At 58.0% G+C, this 21,877-nt stretch overlaps 1 protein-coding gene across 2 annotated transcripts in view; it reads right to left on the bottom strand.

The window, feature by feature from the left end:
* The window catches only part of CPNE7 (copine 7), a 43,159-nt gene extending 24,625 nt beyond the window's left edge, over positions 1–18,534 (bottom strand). The window contains exons 1-3 of one of the 2 annotated variants that reach the window (XM_030581972.1): positions 18,425–18,534; positions 13,642–14,811; positions 160–342 (exon numbers count right to left, since the gene is read on the bottom strand). In XM_030581972.1, the coding sequence (XP_030437832.1) occupies positions 160–342; positions 13,642–13,815 (357 nt within the window). In that variant the 5' untranslated portion in view covers positions 13,816–14,811; positions 18,425–18,534. The remainder of the gene's footprint in view (positions 1–159; positions 343–13,641; positions 14,812–18,424) is intronic. The other variant, XM_030581973.1, reaches the window with a different exon arrangement.
* Between the last annotated feature and the right edge of the window lie 3,343 nt (positions 18,535–21,877).

Raw genomic sequence — 21,877 nt, 5'->3', positions numbered from 1 at the left:
AGCCACCTTCCCAGGCCAGGAACAGAGCAGCCCCGTGCCCGGGAGCAGTGAATGGTCGAATGGCAGGATTTCCTCCCTAGGAAACACCGCAGCCCTGCTGGGCCACAGGCTGGGGACGGGCGAGAGGAGCGGCTCCCAGGGGGCAGCAAGGGCAAGTACCTGGCCCACGGTGCACTCCATGCCCCCCAGGAAGTCATCATCGTGTGTCCCGAGGCTGGAGTGCCCATGACTGTCGTACACCTCAAACCGCAGCTTCTGCACTTCCTCGAAGTAATAGTCCACTGTGAAGACCTTGGAGAAGACGGGGTGCAGGTTGCTCTTGATGATCTCGCTCCTGTCCACCTGGAGGCAAGAGGAGACTCAGGGTCCAGCCCAGCAGCCCTGGAGACTGAGGGCCTCTCCTGGCCCACCCAGCTGCCACTGCAACAGCAGTGCAAGCTCCCCCCTCGCCTCACCTCACAGAGTGCCACCCCCCACCCACAGGGCTGGGGCGCCGTCTCCAGCCCCGAGCCTTTGCGCGGAGACTGTCAGCTGGTGCCAACTGGCATGGTGGACTCAGAGATGCAGCCCCCCAGTCCCAGTGGGAGACCACTGCCTCTTTTCAGCCACAAGGCAGGGCCCGCAGGGCCTAGAGCCCTGTACTGTGGCGGGCAGGGTTCTGCACAGCTCCAGGGCTCTGGCGCGTCGGAGAAGATGGCCCCATTACCAGCAGGAGGAGGGTTTCCCCAGCTGCCAGCGCCACAAACTCCCCCTGGGCATGGAGAGTCCATGGAGCTCCCCGCCCACACCACCACCTCTTGAGGGCCCTATGCCAGGCGGTTGGGGAGGGTGGGGCAGTGGGGGGCACTATTCTGCCCTTTGTAATGTCCAAAGAGAAGCATTTTTTTTCCACCGCCTCTTCCCGGCAGATGAACAGTGACTGGTTCTTCACGTGTCAGACCTGGATGGCACCTAGCTGAACCCAGTCCCTGTCAATGGTCAGGACCTGCAGCCCCTTCCACTCCCAGTGCCCCAAATCGGCGCTTGGCACTGTGTGGGCACGGCTCTGACAAGGGGCTTTGTTCTTTAACTGCTGCCGAAAACACGACAGGGGGAGCAAGGCTTGAAAAGGTAGGTTTTTGTAGGGTCTACACAAATAGCCATTTTAAAAACATGTCTCAGTTTTCGAGCGGCAGAATTCTTGGAAATGCCCAGCACCGAGGGCTTTTCCCCTTCACAGGTCCCAAGTTCTACATTTATTTTTAATGCAGTTCTAAAAACAATTTGAACATAGCTCAAAACACAGGAGCCAAATCAAACCTTCGTCTCCGTCCCTCCTGCAGGAACAAACCCAGCATTTGTGTGAACTGCCATGAAGTAAACCCAAGAGCGCTCACACTGAGAGAGGGATAAACTCTAGGCTGCTGCTTTCTCTTGCTGCTCCCATGTCCCTGGCTTGGCGGCAGCTGAGCCTTGCCCCGCTGTCCCCTCTGACAGGCAAGTTGCTTCACACCGTGAGGCTTTGCCATCCCCCTCCCAGGAAGCCAGAGCAGGGCCCATGCCCGGCCAAGTTACTAGCCACCTCGTGATCTCAGCAGCTTCAGAATCCCAGAAACTTGCACTTTTAAGGAAACTGAATAAAACGTCTCAAACCACCCTGAACACAGACTCGTTAGTGTGGGGAATGCAGATGAGATGCTAATGAGCTACTCGATTGTCAATGACTGGGAAGCGAGAGCTGCGTGTGTGGCCAATTCGCTTCTCAGGACCAGCCCTGGGGCTATGCAGGTGGCTCTGGGTACTGAGCACTAGGGGCACTGGAGGGTATTGTCCCCTCCCCTCTCCAGTCTCTGGCTCCCACAGACACCCATCCATCCCCTGCAGCGATAACCAGAGAGCTGCCCACCGAGGGGCCATGCCCGCTGTTCTCTCTGGGGCAGCACCTCCTCCAAGCGACGGCCATGGCAGCTTTTGCCACCCTCTCCTGGAAGCTGGAACCGGGCCCACGCCCCCTCTGAGTTATAACCACCCAGGGTGTCAGGTAGCTGGTGGGGAGCACCCCATGTTATGGGCGAGAGAGGCGCTCATTCCCTCTGCCTTGCGGGCTAGCCCCAGGGCACTTGCCCATTACATGGGCAGAGAGGGAGCACCCGGTTCTCCGGGCGCTCAGGCCCACCCAATCAAATGGGATCAGCCCTGTGCATGGAAATGGGCCAAGTACTGGGTCAGGAACTGCAGAGAAGGGACCCTCGGAAGCTGTGGGGAGAGAGAACAGGATTCCCCAAGAGGAGTGAGCCCTCCCCAGGGGAAAGGGGTTCCCTGCCCCCTTGCTCTCTGCTTGTATCATCGTCTTTTCCCCGGGCAGAGGCCCCACCAGCAGCCCTGTCAGCACAGTGGTGGGGGGCAGATGAGGACCCTGCAAACACTGGAGGGCTGTGATCTGGATCCTCAGGCAACTCCCGGGGATGCTGGGCACAGCCAGCTTCCCCAGTAGGTGCTCTGGCATGAGTGAGCTGTGCCCAGCTGTCACCAATTTCAGCCGGGAAGAGTTCATGACTGGGACACTGGTAGTGGGACCAACCTTCCATTTGCTAGCCAGCCCTGGCTGCGGCCATGGGCTCTGAGCCGGAGTGGAAGGATGAACGCGGGATTTTGGACCCTTCGTGGATGTGCACAAAGCGAGGACGTGGAGGACTCAGGCCCCACTGCCAAGGCAGAGGCCATGGGGTCCGGGGTAGGAGTGGAGCTCAGCCATTGGAGGACTCTGCAGGGCTGGAGCCTTTTTTCTATTGGGATTATCAAGCTGCTGCCGCAAATCTCTGTGCCAGTGTCAGGCTGCTGAACAGACGCACACAATTTGACGGCTTAGCAGACTTAGCTGCAGCTTAAGGCCCTGGCTGCTGTTTGGCTGGGGCTCGGCTGCACTGCACGGAAACCAGCATGTTTTTATCCTTCCCTGCACTTGCTATGCATCTGGCACATCACCCCACCACTCAGCTGCCCCTGGCTGCCTCTCCTCATCACCTCTCATGCCTTTCAATGGAGCCTGGAGCTGGGAAATGCCTAGCCCATCACTAGTGCTTTTATTCAGCATGCAGATCCGTGTCTGCCAGGGACACCATGTGCAGATCTGTATCTGCTGAGGTACCCTGTGCAGATCTGTGTCTGCCTAGGGGCATTGTGTGCAGATCGTGCTACCCGGGGGCACTGCGTGCAGATCCAGTCTATCTGGGGGCACTGCGTGCAGATCTGCATCTGCCCGGGGGCATCGCGTGCAGATCCGCTTCTGCCTGGGGGCACTGTGGGTGGGGGTGGGGGTGAGAAATGTGACTGTAGCAATGACTAGTTTGAGGATTTAGAAGCATCTCACTGCATCCCAGACCACTAGCCAGGTGCCTTTGTCTTCCTCGGCTCCCACAGACGCTCGACATCTGGGCATGCCTGGGGAGAATCCCTGGGAGAATTGTTATCCAAACGGCTGATCCCCTGGGTATTCCTCATCCCTGCCACCCTGCAGGTCACCGCACAGCATAACCAACCACCTGTAGCATGGGGCACTCAACCATATACATACTGGCCACTGCCGGATGGGGCCGGAGTCACTGTCCGCAGATATAGAGCCGGTCAGCCTGAAGTGTGCAGTAGGGTCAGCGGCTGTTCTCTATGTCTCCGGACTGGACCAGCGCAAGTCTCAGAATCAGGTGCCAGTTAATATTATTGCTTGGGGAGCTCGGGAGGCCCCAGCCCTGGCACCGTTGTCCAGGGTGCTGTACAAGAAAGTGCAGAAGAGAAGAATGAGGAGGGATTTGATAGCTGCTTTTCAACTACCTGAAAGGGGGGAGTTCCAAAGAAGATGGATCTAGACTGTTCTCAGGTTCTCAGTGGTATGTGATGACAGAACAAGGAGCAATGGTCTCAAGTTGCAGTGGGGGAGGTCTAAGTTGGATATTAGGAAACACTATTTCACTAGGAGGGTGGTGAAGCACTGGAATGGGTTACCTAGGGAGGTGGTGGAATCTCCATCCTTAGAGGTTTTTTAAGCCCGGCTTGACAAAGCCCTGGCTGGGATGGTTTTAGTTGGGAATTGGTCCTGCTTTGGAGCGGGGGGTTGGACTAGATACCTCCTGAGGTCCCTTCCACCCCTGAGATTCCCTGATTCTATGAAAGAAAACAAAGCCAGGTCCGGTCCAGGGTGCTACTCTTCCAGGATTATACTAGACACAACAGGTGGCTAATCAGGACACGTGGGGGCAGAGGGCAGGTCACAGCCAACGTGGGGCGTTTGCATGGACACGAGGGGAACACTCTGACTCCCAAGCAGAGCTCTTGTCCCACAGAGGTGCTCAGATATTGATTGAAACGTTGCTGTTTCAAGATCGCTTTCCCTAGCCTGGCACAGGAAGGGAACCCACAGGGGTCAGGAGTGGGGAACCAGGGTAAATTCCACTTTATAGTTCAAGCCAGCTGGAAAGGCCTGGAGATGCTTTGCCAGCTGCAATGGGGGGCACCAGGGATGCCTACCAGGGATGGGCTCCAGCATGGGTATGGGCGAAAGTGTGCCCTTGCCCTCGATCCTCTACTCACTGTCAGTATAGACGGGGAACAGGATTCTCAAGAATCTGAACAGAGATTCCTATGAAGGGAAAAGCACCTGGTTCTGCTACGAAGTGGCAGCACAGCCCCGTGACCCCAGAGGAGGGAGAGACCAGAAGGGGTTAACAGAGGCTCCTTTGCAAAGCGCACCCCATTCATAAACTAAAGTAGCAGATTCCAACACAGAATCAAAGCACAGGAACCTCTACTCATTGCAGTCCAGTGCTCCAGCCCCTGCCAGGAGAGATCCTTGTGGTCTTGCCCTGCGGTATCCAGCGGGGAGAGGCTCTAAGATTAGCAGAGACCATGGCATCCCTTTCCGTACTGATTACACGGTTGTGCTTTCTGGTCAGTGCCTGGAACAGGGATTTCATCTGGGTTTCAATACGGCCGTTATCAAATCTCAGCTGTGTAGCAACTGATTTCTAGGAGCGTGTTTATCTCGCGAAATCTCAAAAAAGATTGTCTCACTAATGAGCTGGGATGATTAATTAGATGCAATAACAGTCCAGACTAATCTCATTGCATCGCGTTAGTACATTGGCAGGGCACTCAGCTCCCAGGGTTACACATGGGGGACTCCATGGAAAGTGGAACCCTGTCTGGACGTGGCGGCTGGAAATCCAGCTTCTCTTTCACGGCAGAGTCGGATGCCAGGTAAACGGGTGGGAACCAGGTGACCTTCTTGGGCCAGCGTGGCTGTCTGCTGTTGAGCATCAAGCTCAGCTTCTGAAGCCAGGAGCCATTGTCAGGTTGGACTCAGGAATCTGAAAAGTCCCAGTAGTTCTCCAGGGCGGTGGAAATGACCCAGCTCAGCACCTGTTTCCTACTGATTTTCTCGGCAATCAAAGTGCGAATGGCAGTTTTATGACACAGCGCAGAGCCAGCTCCAGAAAAGAAATGAGTCTCAATAATTGCTACTCAGGCACATTCCAGTGAAGTGCTCTGGGAAACAGGAGCCCAGTTCTGGGGGTTGTTTCACAGCATCCTGCCTAAAGCCCTTCCACTGCGTCAGCTGGATTCCTCACCTCTTGGTTTGAATCTGCTCTGTAGCACTGCCGTGGGCAGGGGCAGCCTGGGGCACGTTCCACCCGAGGCAGAGGCATGCCAGTCGCAGATAAAGTGGGGTGTCAGGGTGCCCCACCATGGCTTCATGACGGGCACCTCAGAAATACCATATGGAGACTGGATGTTATAATGAGTTCATAGCCACCTAGGCCTTCATCTTTGTCACTTTGCTGCATACTACAGCCACTCAGAACATTGGGAATGGAACTGACCTCCTCTCATTCCCAGCACCCAGGCCCCTCCCGCTAAAGGAAACTCCCCACTGGTCATTAGCAGTATTGTACCTATGACACATGCTGAGCAGGTCTGATTCCATCCATCAGAGGGCACCTGAATCTGTGAATGGGAATTAGAGCCATCACACAAAGCTGGAAAGTGGACACAACAGTCCCTCAGAAACACTCATTTTGTTTCCTTGTGACCCTGCAGCAGGGCACTGCCTGGCTGCTCTCGTCAGGTCTCAGGAGGCCAGATGGGGGTGTTCCTCACATCCAGCCGGGGTCGCCTTCCCCTATTGCTCTCCTGGTCCTGGCCTGGCATACGCCCTCCTGGTACCCTTGGGTGCTCAGGCGCTGCAGCTCACTAGCACCTCCACCCACCCGTCCTGAGGGGCAAGTTAATTTCTCCCTTTGAAAGCAAACTCCTGTTGCCTCTCCCAGGCCAGACGCCCCATTAGGCAGAGCTCTTGGCAGACAATCCAGGGAACCATCAGTGAGCTACAAAGGCGGCCAGAGAATCAGCAGTGCACACGTCCCCTGGCCGGGCCAACCCCACCCTGGCAGTTCCCACACACTGAACTGTGGCCCCACTGGCCCGGAGCGGACCCCCACCTGCGATGGTGCTGCACCTACAGAGTGACGTGGTGGCACCTTTGCTTCCTGTCCCCTGGCCCTGGGCTCCCCTGGGACTAGGTCAGGCCCCATGGCGGCTTAGAGCAGCCCCTGGGAGGGCTGCTCTCAGTCAGACCCACTGCAGTGGGTCCCAGAGGGTTATTCCAGTAGGTGGGAATAGCCAGAGCACTGCGGGGTTTAAGCACGGCCCCTTCTGGCCCTTGTCCCTCACCCACTGTCCCCGTGCCTCACATGCAGGGAGGGAAGCTGGGTGAGAGGGCCCCCTCCCTGGAAGACGGTGCCAAGAGCAGTGTCTGTGCCACACGCTGCAGGCCAGCAATGCCCTTGCTGCTCAGAGTCATGTGCCTGCGGGAGAGGGTGGCAGGAACCAAGGAAGCAACTGGGTCCTGGGGACGGGTTCCTGCAGCCTGGCTGTCCGAGAGGAGCAGCTGCGTTCATCAAGCCAGTGGGGAGGGGAGGAAAGAGATTCGGGAGAGGGAACAATGCTATCGCCATGGGGAACATCACTGCTCAGCTTGCAGTGCTGAGAAACCACTGCTCCAGTGCAGCTGACTCCTCCACGCCTTTCCCCCCAGCTTCCCGGGCATCCATCCCCAGCAGTGGGAGTCTCGTGGCCCATACTCAGCTGGAGCTGGCCTGCTCCCATGCCTTCCAGTGCAATTCAAGCAGGATCCAGCTGCAAAAATGAGTGCTGGGATTTACTGGCAGCTGCATGAACCCCCCGGGAATGCGGCACTGAGGACTGGAGCCCACAGCCCTGTGCAGTGCTCCTGCCGCACCCCATCGCCCACACCCCCGTGAAGTGCTCCTGCCGTGCCCCATCGCCCACACCCCTGTGCATACTCTCCACTCCATTATCCAAGTTATCAATGAAAATATTAAATGGTGCCAGACACAGGACTGACCCCTGCAGGATCCACTCCCAGTTTGAGAGTGAGCCAGTGAGAACTACTCTTTGAGTCCAATCTTTCAATTACTTGCACATCCACCTTCTTGTAATTTCATGTAGAGCACATTTCCCTTGTTTCCTTCTGAAAATGTCATGCAGAACGGTGTCAAAAGTCTAACTAAAATCAAGATCTATCACATCTACTATCATATCCCCCACATCCTGTAGGTCAATAACCCCGACAAAGAAGGAAATCAGGTTAGTTTGGCATGATCTGTTCTGAACAAATCCATGCTGTCTATTCTTTATAACCCTGTTCTTAAGCACCTATCCTCCAGGTGCTTCCAAACTGATTGCTTAATAATTTGTTCCAATATCATTCCAGGTATCAAGATTAGATTGACCAGCCTATAATACTCCAGGTCCTTTTTGTTCCCCTTTCTAAAGCTACATACTATGTTTGCCCTTCTCCTGTCCTCTGGGACCTTACCGATCCTCCATGAGTCCTTGTAGATAATTGGTAATGATTCTGAGATTGCTTCAGCTAGTTCCTCAAGTACTCTAAGGTGAATTTCATCAGACCCTGCCAAATTGAATCAATCTCACTTATCTAAATATCTGTTAACCTGTTCTTTCCCTATTTTGGCTTGCGTTCCCTCCTCCATGTTCTTAATATTAATTACGTTGAATATCTGGTCACCATTAACCTTTTTAGTGAAGACTGAAGCAAAGTAGGCAGCAAGTATCTCAGACTGCTTTATGTCATCAGTTATTAGCTCTCCTTCCCTGCTGAGTAGAGGACCTCCACTTTCCTTCGTCTTTCTCTTGCTCCTACGGTAGTTAAAGAAATGCTTTTGATTGCCTTTTATGTCCCTGGCTAAGTGTAACTCATTTTGTGCTGTAGCCTTTCTGACTGTTGTCCCTACATGCTGGTGCTGTTCTTTTGTGCTCCTCTCCTCCTTAGCAATGTGTCCATGTTTCTGCTTTTTGTAGGATCCTTTTCTGGTTTTCAGGTCATTCTAGAGCTCCTGACACAGCTACACTGGCCTCTTACGAATCCTCCTGTCTTTCCTTTGCACTGGGATAGTTTGAAGTTGGACCTTTAATATTGTCTCCTTGAGAAACTGCCAGCTCTCCTGATCATCTATATCCCTTAGATATTCTCCCCATGGGACCTCATCTACTAGGTCTCTGAGTTGCTTAAAGTGCGCTTTGTCCTTATTGTACTGCTCTCATGCCTTCCTTTCCTGAGGATCATAAAAACAACTATTTCATGGCCATTTTCACCCAAATTGCCTTCAGCTTTCGGATTCGCAGCCAACTCCCCCCATTGGTCAGAATCAATCCTAAAATGGCTGTGGCTCAGGTTACTTCTGCCACATTCTGGAACAAAAAGCGGTGCCCACCATATTCCATGAACTTACTGGGCATTTTTTGTTTTGTACTTTTTCAACCGCTAACACCAAACCACCTTCTTGAGCCAAAGACAATTAATCATGAAGTAGTTACAAAAGAGCCAATACCAGGAAACTAGCACAAAAGAAACATTACGATGAGAATATCCAACAGAGAGCAGATTCAAATTCCACATTCCACATTCAGATTTCAAAACAGAAAGAGGCCAGCAATCTGCCAAGGTGACAGCTCTAACATCTGTCCCGTGTTATACCCACGGTGACGGCTCCGCCCTCTGTACCAGGCTGTACCCACAGTGATGGCTCCACCCCCATCCCATGCTGTAACGACTCCATCCTCCGTCCCACACTGTACCCACGGTGACAGCTCTGCCCTCTGTACCACACTGTACCCACGGTGATGGCTCCGCCCTCTGTACCATACTGTATCCACGATGACAGCTAACGACTCCGCCCTCCAACCCATACTGTACCCATGGTAACGGCTCCGCCCTCTGTCCCATGCTGTCCTATGTCACAACCAGGTCTGAGGCATGTCCTAGCGGAGGAACAGAAGCCCCCTGGACCAGTTCCAGGAGGACAGAGCACGCACACCCACCCCATCCCTGACAACGCCAAACACCAGAAGTGGCACATAGGGGCTACGGGGGAAGAACCCCCAGGCCTGCCCATCTAAGTGCAGCAGAAGGCGCTGTCAGAAGGACTAGATGTGGCCATGGAGCCCATCGGTGGTGGTTACAGACGACACCCTGCATGTGGCTCCTGGCCTGGTGGGCTCGGGCTGCGTGGTCTGTCAGCTAGCCAGGTTCCTTTGGGGGGGTCATTTTTAGCCAACTTCATATTTTATTGGCCTTTGATTTACCAAGTGAAGGCAGGGGTGTAATGGCAATCCCTGAAGCCAGGAGGCGCCAGCCCAGATGTGAGATGGGGTGACCCTGCGCCATGCCATGGGTCGGCAGGTGGGAGACACAGGCCAGTCTCTCCCCAGGGCTGCTGTCGGGCCCTTGTTCCAGAGGGGAGTGGCAGGGGCTGTGGGGAGCAGCAGGGCCCCAGGGGCAGGGGTGTTGGCTGGCGCCCGAGTCCCTGTGTGCCGCAGGAAGGGCTCGGTGTGCGTTGTCTCATGCACTGAGCCATGCTGGCAGAAGGAACAGTGGAGCCGCTTCCAGGAACGGCGCTGACTCCCACACACCAACCCCCTGCCAGCTCTGAGTCAACAGGACAACTTCCTGGGGAAGGCACCCTGCCAGGACAGCGCCAGCCCCAGATCAACCCTGGCGAGCGCAGCACCACCCCTGCCATCACCTCCATGCACTGGAGAACCACAGCCCCGCTGCCTCCCTTGCTCGCCATGGGCAGGGCCCCTGCAGAACCCCACCCACCACCTAGCACCAGCAGGGAGCCCGCGGCTCCAGCCTAGCCCCTCACAGGGTCAGCACCAGTCCCAGCAACATGCTACCCACCCCTTGGCACCCAGCTGATCTGCAGCCCAGCAGGTCACGGAGAAGGTGGGAAGGGGGCTCTGCAGGCACCAGGCTCAGCTCGGCTCCCTCCCTGGCCAGCGCTAGGCTGTGGCCTATGGGCAGCAGGATGTGTGTGGCACCTTGCATCCCAAGCTGCCTCAGTGCCCTGGCACCACAGCCCCCATCTCCTGCTGGGGGAAGCCCCAGGAGCAGGGGCAGGCCAGGTCATTTCCAGCACAGAATGCAACGGGCCCTCCTGGGGATGGAGACCCTGCCGCGTGCTGCGGCGCCTGAAGTGGTTGTGTCCCCTGTGTGTTGTTTGTACCACAAACCCCCCTCGGGCTGGGGGCTGGGCACCCCAGCAGGTGTTTGACAACAGCTGGACCCAGGCACCCATCCCAGAGGGAGTTTTGCCCATATATAGTACGAGCAAGCAGCTCTCGATGCAGCCCAAGGGGATCAGCTGGGGCAAAGGGCAAAGGGGGGACACTGGGACCCAGGCAAACCAACTGCAAAGTCCCCAGGCTTGGCCACTCTCCCTGTAGTGATGTCCCCAGACCCCATCGCTCACATTCACCCAGTGTCACATGATAGGTCATTAACAATCATTAATTAGCATCTCCATTAGCCCTAGCATCTCCATGGTGAGGCAGAGTGGTGGAGCTATCCCTGTGCGACTGATGGGGAAACTGAGGCACTGAGGGAGGACGGGACCTACAGGTTTATGCATTGATTGTTTAGGCCAGAGGGCTCATTAGACCCCCGCCCCCAGGCTGACCCTGCCTGGCACAGGCTGGAGACCCCTGCCCAGAGAGCCGGCCTCAGAGCTGGGAGCTGAACCCAGGTCGGCCCCCTGCCTCCCCAGGCTCTGCTCACTCTGCCGGGCAGGAGTGAGCACGGGCAGGCCGGGGCCCCATGTACCCCGCAGCCCAGCTTATAGCGCAGCGTGGCTAGGTGGGGATTAAACCCCCCCAGCCCTCGGAGATGTCAAAAAAGCCTCAGTGCTGCTAAAAATAGTCCCACAGCAGAGCGATGGGGCCAGTGTGTGACCAAATCCAGCTTAAGCAGGGCTCAAGGAATGGGCTTAGTGGGGATCAGGGGAGTGGGGGGCTCTGCCTGACGCTCCTGTCCCTCCCTCTTCAACCAGGCACATAAGGCTGCAATGCCTCGCGCCTGGGGCAGGAGGCTGTAAGCCAGGGCTCCTGGTTCTGTCACTGACTGTGGGCAAGGCCCTGGACCGCTCTGTGCCTCAGTTTCCCTCTCTGCACCCCCTGCCTTGCAGGGCTGTGACAAGGCCCTTTGTGGCCCTGGGCTGAATGGCTGAGCAGGGCTCTCGCCGGCTGCCACAGCCCACCCATGGGATGTGTGACCCAGCCCCGCCCGGGTGCTGCTCCTCGGTGTGAACAGGGCTGACATGAGGACGTCCTCTCCAGGCGAGGGACCGGGGAGAGGCACCAGGCTGGGGCTGCTGCAATCACAGAATGTGTCTGGCGAATCGGTGTTGCGGTCCCTACCAAGGAACACCGGCTAGTTAACCACCCCCTAGGCCCAGTGCACTTGGAGGTGGGGGAAGCGTGGCGCATGTCCCCCTGGAACCCCAGTTAGACACGCCTGCTCAGCGCTGCCTGCCCCAGCTCACAGGGAATTCGCCGTGAGAACCAGCTCTGGGAATCTGGCTTTTTCCTGACAGCAGTCAGCAATTCCCTGAATACACCTGCAATCGGCGCCAAGCCACTGAGTACATCCTAGGGACAGTTCCCAGCTACATGTGTTCTGCCCGGACCCGGTGGTCACCCGGGATCACTCCCGGACCCGGATGGGATGAGCGCAACTCTCAGGATCAGGCCCCCAGGAGCAGGTCAAAATGGACGTGACACGAATGCGCCCCTGGGCTGGCTCCGAACCCTTTGCTCCCAGGACCCGAATCGGCAGGGAATGGCCAGGAAAAGAGCAGCCAGGGGAAGCTGTTCTCAGCACAAACATCCCTCCAGCTCTGCTTCTGAGGCTGCGTGTGTGTGTGTGTGGGGGGGCGACGGGGAAGCAGAACTCCCCCTGCGCCCATGCAGTTCCACCACTTCTGATGCCCAAGCCCAGCTGGTTGTGCTCAGGGCACGGGAGGAACTCTAAGCAACCCTGCAAGTGCCTGGGAACGTGAGGGTTTGCACAGGCTCAGGAGACGCAGGTCACTCACGCTGATGCAGAGCGTCTACACTGCAGCAATGTCGTGGGGAGAAGCCCTGTGCATGTTGTGACGAACTGGGAATGTTCTTAATGTTTTCTCTGAATACTGTGCTGGTGCCTCAGTGTCCCCATGGCAGTTCTTAAGTATCTAGGTGGTGGGATAAGGGCATGTGATTGCTGCATAGCAAAGGGCCAGTGCACCTAAATGCCTGACACTCTGTCTCCTAGCAACTGATGGCCTGGGCCCCCCCTCTGCAAAGGTGCCAGCTGAAGGTGTTGGAGACAAAGGGATCAGGTGACCTCCTGGCCCGGGAAAGGGGCTGAGGAGAGAGGAGGGGCTGGGAGGGGTGGTTAGTCTGGAGCTGGCTGGGGTCGAGGAGTGAAGTGCAGACGTGGGGGGTCTGGCTCACTGCCCCCCAGAATGGACCCGGCCGAGGGGTCCGGTTCGCTGTATCTACAAGCTCTGTTTTAGACCCTGTTCCTGTCATCGAATAAACCTCTGTTTTACTGGCTGGCTGAGAGTCACGTCTGACTGCAAAGTGGGGGGGCAGGACCCGGTGGCTTCCCCAGGACCCTGCTGGGGTGGGCTCGCTGTGGGAAGCACACAGAGGGGCAGAGGATGCTGAATGCTCCAAGGAGAGACCCAGGAGGTGAAGACGTGTGAGCTTCTTGCCCTGAACAAGTCTGCTCCAAGGGAGAGGAGGCTCCCCAAAGTCCTGACTGGCTTTGTGGGGAGCAGTTCCAGAGCATCGCCCGGGAACTCCGTGACACGTGCCACCCGCAGCGCAGGGATCCTGATGCCAGCCGAGCCCTGGGACCCTCCCGAATGGATCCATAACACCAGGCGTTTACAAAGTGTTCCGAGGCCACAGAGCAACTGAGGGGGTGGGGAGGGCTGCTCAAATGTGGAATTCGCAGCCCCAGACAAGCGTGTTTTCATCTAGACCCCACCTCCCCCCTGAACACTGATGAAAATTCCTGTTCAGCATTTGGTGAGAAGTCCCTTGGCCCAGCCCTGACTAGAGCCCCCTGGGGTAGGTGCTGAGCCCTGCTCCCCTGGCTGTCCCACATCGCCCCCAGCCCCCAGCCGCTGGGCACACCCAGCTGGGCCATCCTGCCAGCACTGTGCATGCAGGCAGCCCAGTACAAACACCAGGAGGCCACCCAGCCCCAGCCCGGCCCCACCGCCTGCGCCTCTCACCTACCTCCATCCACTGGCCCTGGGACTGCATGAGCAGCACCACACAGGGGTCTGACTTGTTGAGTGTGTCCCGGTCGAGCAGGTGTTTGCAGCTGACCCGCAGCTCCACTTTGGAGACACAGGTGGCAGAGACCACCCCCAGGGAGGACTGGGATGCCAGGTCCGGGATCTCGTTCATCCTGGCGCAAGGTGGGATGGCAGGGTCCTTGTTTGGAGGAGTCGGTGGTAGGACGGACAGGCAGAACGTGGAGTTAAGATCTGGATTTAGGGGCAAAGAGCATCCAGGGCTGTGATGGGTGGAGACCGGACTCAGATGCAGCCCCGGGAAAAGTTATGGGATGAGGGCTCGTTCCAGCCAGGCAGCAGCAAGCCCAGAGGAGTGCAGCCTCTCGGGGCAGCCGCCAGGGAATCTCCCGTTAGCCACAGGCTGGGAGTTGGGCTGGGCACCGAGCCCTGTGGCAGAGAAGGAGCTCAGGTGAGGAGGGGCACAGCCCCAGTTAGCCGGTGGCTTCTGATTTGTTCCTCACCGTCACTGGAGTCTCTGAACCCTGCACTGCATGACTGTGACCTACAGGAGGCGCTGCCACCTCCAGAGCCCACCGCAAGCCAGCTGCCAAATGAAGCCAATTAGGGTTTATTTCCCCCCGGATATTGAGGAGTGAGGATGCGTTGTTCTTCGCCTCCAGGCTGACCCAGGGGCACCGGCTGCAGCACGAGCCACCCCCTCCCTCTCTCCCAGCTTTGAGTCACTTGTGTCCTGGCGAACGGCAGCTCTGGTTCACGCTCCTATGGCCTCTGCCTGGCCCTCGCGCTGCCCTGGCCAGCGGGGAAGGCTAAGCCGCTGCTTTCATCGCGTTTTCCCAGGGGCGAGGGGAGGAAGCCGGGAGAGATGCAAGCTGGATGGTCAATGGGCTCGGTTGCAAAGTCAACAGCTAAATGGAACCCCCCGAAAAATGTCTCGAGTGGGTGGTGAGGCTGGCTCAGCAGCAGCGAGGGGTCGGCTGCAGTCAGCAGCGGACAGCCTGGCCAAGGGGGCCACCGGTGAATTGTCCAGGGGCGTCTGGGCCTAGGAGCGGGAGGCTCCTCCGGGCAGAGGGTGAAGGAAGGATCCGCTGTTTGGCCTGGGCCAGTGTCTCTTGGGGGACAGGCGCTGGGGGTCGCTCAGCGGGGTCACCTGCAGGGTCCAAGAGCACAGACAGGTTGGATAAAGGCAAGGGCCCCTGAGACCCCTAAGCACAGCCCCCTCTCTCCCCAGGCACACTCCGGGAGCAGGAGGGAGGGACCATCGGCGGCGCAGGGCAGGGAAGGATCTGAATGGAAAGGAGAGAACCATGCACCCAGCCCCCTCCCAGAACTGCCTTCCCCTCTCCCCAAGCCAGCGCCATGTGACTGGCACACCAGCCTCTCCTGGCAGGGGCAAGGCGGCACGGCTCAGCACAGATGCCCCGGAAGGGAGGAGGCAGGTTGTGTGAGCGCCAGCAAGACGCCAATGGCAGGGATTCAAATCCACCCTGCTGAACAACAAGGGGCAGGGGCTGGCGTGTGACAGCTCCCCCCGGCAGGCTGCCCACGTGGGAGCCACGTGCAGGACCCTCCCCACCGGCCACTCAGGCATAGCAACCCAGGCCAGGCCACCCCCCAGGGGGCCGCGGGCCGGGTCAGTCCTGCCTGGGGCTCCTCACTCCGTTCTGCCCAGGCCAGAGAATCCCCTGCTGCCCAGCCAGCCAAGGAGCATGGACTTCCCAGGGCCCACCCCACCCCCAGGGGCTCCCTAACATGCCAGCCCCCCGCCGAGCGGCAAAGCCCAGGCCGTTGCCAGGCGAGCCCAGAAGTTCTCCTCCCTCCTCGCTCGTTGCCATGAGACTCGGCTGAGGGAACAGCTGGCACAGCTCTTCTGTGCGCTGCGAACACCAAGGGCACCTCGGAGAGACACCCCCTGGGGCCCGCACGTCCTGGTCTTGCACTCGGCAACACCTGGGTTCAAATCCCACCACACGTCCCACGTGACAAGGAGCCCTGGGGCCTGTGGGGCTCCTGGGGACACGCAGCTCCCTCCCAAAATCACCACAAAACTGATCACCAGTCTCTGCCCAAGAGCCGCCCAGGGCTGGGCTAGCAGGGGGCTGTGGGTCGGGAGTGAGGGGCACTGGCAGAGCTGGGGGGGCAGGTTAGCAGGGGGATGTGGGTCGGGAGTGAGGGGCACTGGCAGAGCTGGGGAGCAGGATTAGCAGGAGGCTGTGAGTCGGGAGTGAGGGGCACTGGCAGAGCTGGGGGGGGCAGGGTTAGCAGGGGGCTGCAGGTTGGGAGTGAGGGGCACTGGCAGAGCTGGGGGGGCAGGGTTAGCAGGGGGCTGCGGGTTGGGAGTGAGGGGCACTGGCAGAGCTGGGGGGCAGGATTAGCAGGGGGCTGTGGGTCGGGAGTGAGGGGCACTGGCAGAGCTGGGGGGGCAGGATTAGCAGGAGGCTGTGGGTTGGGAGTGAGGGGCACTGGCAGAGCTGGGGGGGCAGGATTAGCAGGAGGCTGTGGGTCGGGAGTGAGGGGCACTGGCAGAGCTGGGGGGGCAGGATTAGCAGGAGGCTGTGGGTTGGGAGTGAGGGGCACTGGCAGAGCTGGGGGGCAGGATTAGCAGGAGGCTGTGGGTTGGGAGTGAGAGGCACTGGCAGAGCTGGGGGGGCAGGGTTAGTGGGGGCTGTGGGTCGGGAGTGAGGGGCACTGGCAGAGCTGGTGGGGGAGTCTAGGGCTGGGATGAGGGGGCAGTGCTGCAGGTTGCATGGGTAGAGCTTGCCCAGGGTTTATATGTACCTCCCAGATGAAGGGAGCCCGCAGCCTTCCAGCCTCACTCCCACAGCTGGCACTGGGGCGGGCAGAGGGCAAGCGGGCACAGGAGCCCCAGCGCAGTGAATCCAGCACAGGCTAAAAATGGGGCAGGAACCTGGGCAGGAGGAACTGGAGTGCTCAGAAGGGAGGAGACAGGAGAGGTCCCTGGCCAGGGCCCTCCATACGTGGGGTGGGAGAGAGAAGATGTGATATGGGGGAAGCAGCTGGTGGAGATGAGTCACTTGGGGCCACAGTGACTGGTCCTGGCTCCAACCTGGCTGTGCTGGGTGCACAGGGCACCAGGAGCACCGGGCGGCTGGCTGGAGCCAGAGGGACACGTGGTGCCCGCTTACCCTGGGAGGTGCTTCTGGGGACCACGGTCCCTGCTGCTTCTCTGGGTTAGTCCTTTCTCCCTGGAGGGGCTGTAGGAACCTCCGTGAGGCCGGAGTCCTCCCGGGGGCCAGGGCCAGCACTGACTTTGCCACATTCTGGGACTACAGGCCAACACCGTGTGCAGCCCAGGGCTGGGCACCAGAGCTGCTCCTGCGGGGCCCAGCAGCTGGGAGCCCAGGGGAGTGTAGGGGAGAGGAGCTGGGAAGAGCAGGATACTGGCCAATGGCAGAGAGCTGCGGCGGGAGGGGACCTGCCACCCCACTCCTGCAAATAGGGTGACCAGGTGCCCCAATTTTATAGGGACAGTCCCGATTTTTGGGTCTTTTTCTTATATAGGTTCCTATTACCCCCCATCCGCTGTCCCGATTTTTCACATTTGCTGTCTGGTCACCCTACCTGTATATGCTCCTTCTTACCACCCCTCCCCTGGGCACAGTGCCTCTGCCCTGCCCCGGGTAACCCAGCCAGTGCTGGGGGTGAGCTCCCTTCATTCCCTGCCCTCCTCCGCCATGCAATGGCTTCAGTCAGACTCACCCCCGGCCACTCTTTGCTGCTAGGGGAAGCCATGTTGGGAGTTGAGACCCTTCAGATCTCAGTGCCCAGCTCGGCTAAGTCCCTGCTCCCCCCACACCTCCCCGTGTACCCACTGGGGTCCCGCTCCCCCCCAGCTTCCCCGTGTTATCACCAGGGTCCAGCTCCCTCCCCCCCACATGCCTCCCCGTATACCCACTGGGGTCCTGCTCCCTCTGCACACACCTCCCCGTGTACCCACCAGGGTCCCGCTCCCCGTGTATCTGGGGGATGCCCCAGGAATGAGCTGCACCCTGGGCTCAGCAGGACTTCGGCCGAAGGCTTTGCCTGCTCGCAGCCATTCCCAGGTTGCCCCGGCAGAGCCCAGTGGGCTGCGCGGGGCTGGATCTGCCGGGGCAGACCTGGCTGTGGCTCCAGGCTGCTCTATTGCCCTTCCAGGGGGTGCCAAAGTGCCCCTCACCCTGGCACCTGGCACAGCCCACCCTGCAGACTCCACTGCAGTCGGGATCTGGAGGGGTGTCGCTGGCCCGTGTCTGTGCCCAGCTGGCACAACGGGATGTGCTTGGCATTCCCCCTTGCTCCCCGGGGAAACATGAGTGAGGGGGGCAGACAGGGCATGAGGACCCCACAGGGCAGGGAGAGGCAAGGGGTCTCTTCCAGCCTCAAGTCCCCTGGCCTTGGCACCCAGCCGCAGTCTGTGGCTTTTACGCCGGGGGGGGCGGCACACGCACTCGCTGGCTCCTGCACACACTTACTTTGGGCTCAGACTCAGAGGGGGCCATGCCATGCGGCGCCCGTCGGTCACACTTTCCCCAAGCCAGAGGCTGTGGCTCTTTGTGCCAAGTGGCAGCTGCTGCCAAAGTTTGCTGGGAAAGTTCTATGGGCAGCGGCCCATTGCCCCGGCACATCGCATTTGCCAAAGCCCCCGGGAGCCTCCCCCTGCCAGCTGTACTCACCCGGCAACTCCCCGACTCCTTCACAGCCCCGCTCGCAGCTGGGGATCCCTCTGTCCCAGCCCCCTGGTCTGCTCTCCCCCACTCGCTCACCTGCTTGCCGGCCCCCAGCCTCACTTCTCTCTGCGCTGCCTCCTGGACCCAGCGAGCGCTCGCACCATGAGCATCCTCTGCCAGCCTGAGCCGCGCGCTGCCTGCCACCTCCACAGCCTCTGACTCAGGCTGTACTTCATGAGTAAAACCCTAAGAGGGAGACTAGCAGCAGCTTTTAACTGCTTCGCTGCCAGCCCCAGCGCTGCGCTGCGCTGCCAGGCTTGGAGCAGAACTCAGCTCTGCAGAGACGCCGGCCAAAGAACATTTTCATCCGCTGGATGGATCCAACCCGGCGGGCCCCGATCAATGCACCCTTGGGGGCTTAGGAACTAGCGGATGCAGTCACGGAACTGTTAGCAGTTACCTTTGAGGACTCCCAGTGGACGGGCCAGGGCCCAGAGGGCTAGAGAAGGGCAAACATTGTACCTGTCTTTAAAAAGGGGGAACAAAGAGGACCCAGGGAACCCGACTTCCATACCTGGAATGCGACTGGAACAAATTGTTAAACAATCAGTTTGTGAGTCCCTAGAGGATATTGAGTTCTGAGGACCAGTCAGCATGGGCATGCCAAGAACAAATCATGCCAAACCAACCTGAGATCCTTCTTTGCCAGGGTCACAGGCCTCGTGGCTGGGGGAAGCAGGAGACGTGGTAGATCTTGGGTTTAGTGAGGCTTTTGACATCTCATAGTGAACTAGAGGAATGTTGGCTGGGTGAAATGACTAGAAAGTGGGTGCACAAGGGGTTGAAAGACTGGACTCAGGGGAGTTCTCAGTTGTTCCCTTCAACCTGCTGTCAGCTAGGGAAAGGCTGGTGGTAAGGACGATGGAGATCAATTGTTCTCCACGTCCACTCAAGGTAGGAGAAGTGATTGGTCCCATCTGCAGCCTGGGAGATTGAAGTGAGATATTAGGAAAAGCTTCCTAACTCCCAGGGGAGTGAAGCACTGGAACAGGGACACGGGAGGCTGTGGAATCCCCATCGCTGGGGGGTTTCAGAAGAGGATGGACAGACCCCAGTCTAGGTTTACACAGCCCTGCCTCGGCACAGGGGCTGGAGTCGGTGACCTCTCAAGGACCTTCCAGGATTGTGATTCTCAGAGCTGCCTTGGTGCATGGCAACTCTGGACTCATGTCCCATGAAACACAGGCCAGAGCATCTCCTGCCATGCAGTGCTGGGCTTGGGGCTGCCAGGGCCCCCTAGCCAGAGGGCTCCATGCTCTGCTTCTTGCTGCCTGGATCACAGCCACGCACAGCAGGAAAGGCCACGCTCCAGAATGGCCCTGTCCCACTGGAACCCACAAAGTTCCAGCTAGGCCAGCACTGACCCCTCTGGCCATCTCCCCCAGGGCGGGGCCATCCCCTCTCCCCTGCAACCAGCACCAACCTCCCATGCTCCCTCCCCATCCCCAACACCCCCCTGCTCCCGGGCGGTTTCCAGGATGAAATCCTGCCATGGCTACAGAAAAGGCTCCTGGGAATTTTGCAGGACCCCCCCCCGCTCCATGAGGCCACAGTCCCCATGCACTGCACAGGCCACAGTAACAGCCCTGGGGGATTCGGGCTTTTCCATCCAGCTCTGCCAGCCATCTACCAGTGAACCCTGCATTGCAGCCCCATCCCTTGTGTGATGTTATTGATATAAACTGGGACCATATAGAACATGGTTTGCAACCAAGGTCCTGTAGTGGCAACAAATCTTATGTAAAGGGGGTCTATAAGGTGTCTAAGACCAGGTTATGGGTTGCTGGTTATGATTATGCTGTCTGTATGTCTGTATCATTTTGTAGTTAAAGTTATGAGTATTGGCTCTATACTGTCTGTATTTCAAATTTGTGCTGTAGTTCTGAGAAAAATCCCAGACAAGTTGGTGTTAGCTCTGCCTAGCCTGCCTGATGGCCCATTAAGGACCATCAGCTACACAACTGACCCGCTGAGAGGAGGCAGATACGCCTTGTAACTTAGCAGGGTGTGCAGGGACTTGCTCATGTGACTCCAGACTCCATTTTGCTGTAATTTTCCACAGTAAGAACAAAGAAGTGTTCTTACACCTGGAAGTCCCTATATAAGGCAAATGCCTCATCTCTATCTGTTCTTCAATCCTGCTTCCTAACTCTGGAGGGACTTTGCTACAAGCTGAAGCTCTACACAAAGGACTGATGACCCATCCCAGTGGGGGATGTTCTCCAGAGACTTGATTTAAACCTGCAGTTGACTCCATCACTGCTACAAGCCTGAACTAAGAACTTGGCCATTCCTGTATGTAACTGATTCCATTTAACCAATTCTAGCTCTCATCTCTACCTTTTTCCTTTTATGAATAAACCTTTAGATTTTAGATTCTAAAGGATTGGCAACAGCGTGATTTGTGGGTAAGATCTGATGTGTATATTGACCTGGGTCTGGGGTTTGATTCTTTGGGATCGAGAGAACCATTATCTTTTATTGGGGTGTTGGTTTTCATAACCATTCAGCCCTAGGATGGGTGGGACTGGTGGTGATACTGGGAGACTGGAGTGTCTAAGGAAATTGCTTGTGTGACTTGTGGTTAGCCAGTGGGCTGAAACCGAAGTCATTTTTGTCTGGCTGGTTTGGTTTGCCTTAGAGGTGGAAATACCCCAGCCTAGGGCTGTGACTGCCCTGTTTGGGCAATTCATCCTGAACTGGCACTCTCAGTTGGGTCCCGCCAGAACCACATTGTCACACCATGTCACTGGCACTTCCCACTGTATCGCCAAGCTGCCTGCCCGCGCTGCCCTCCCCTGCGGAGACACACACGTGTCTGGGAGCTGGCAGAGCTGATTTCAGAAAGACGATGAAATTAGCTCATATTTGGAGCTATTAGAATGCAGATGTGGCTAAGGACCACGGTGACAAGGGTGTCGCAGGACCTAATCCCCAGCCTGCGTGGCAGAAATAGGGCACCCGCCTTTCAGTCTGGCATGACACACTCCAGCGAGAGCTCTGCCGGCCCTGGGGCAACGCTCGTTGGGACTGACCCCAACAGCTTCTAGCAGCAGCTCAGCAGGGGCCACAGAAGGGCAGGAATGAGAACGGCACATTCAGGGATCCAAGAGACGGGGGCCATCCATCCCCATGCTTCAGCCACCAGCTGGGGTCAGGAAGTGACAGCACCTCACAACACACGCTGCACGATACAGCAGGTGATGTAACTCCTTCCTCTGGAGCATCAGCCATTGGCCGCAGCTGGAGGCAGGAGCCGGGGCCCATTGGTCCTGGCCCCACGTGGCAGCTCCTGTGCCCTCACGCCAGTCTGCAAGTCACAACACACAGACAGGCTGCGTCTATCAGGCAAATCCCCCCATGTTCCCACTCCTGGGGGCGCAGAGACCCTAGCGCTGACAGGCAGGGGATGTCCTCGAACCCGGCTCTGATCAAGTGTAAATCGCAGCAATGCCAGAGCTCTGTCTGCTCTGTTCCCCCACTTTGCTG

Source organism: Gopherus evgoodei, chromosome 12 (assembly GCF_007399415.2).
Source record: "Gopherus evgoodei ecotype Sinaloan lineage chromosome 12, rGopEvg1_v1.p, whole genome shotgun sequence".
Classification (NCBI taxonomy): domain Eukaryota; kingdom Metazoa; phylum Chordata; order Testudines; family Testudinidae; genus Gopherus; species Gopherus evgoodei.
This window is presented reverse-complemented; position numbering and strand designations above follow the sequence as displayed.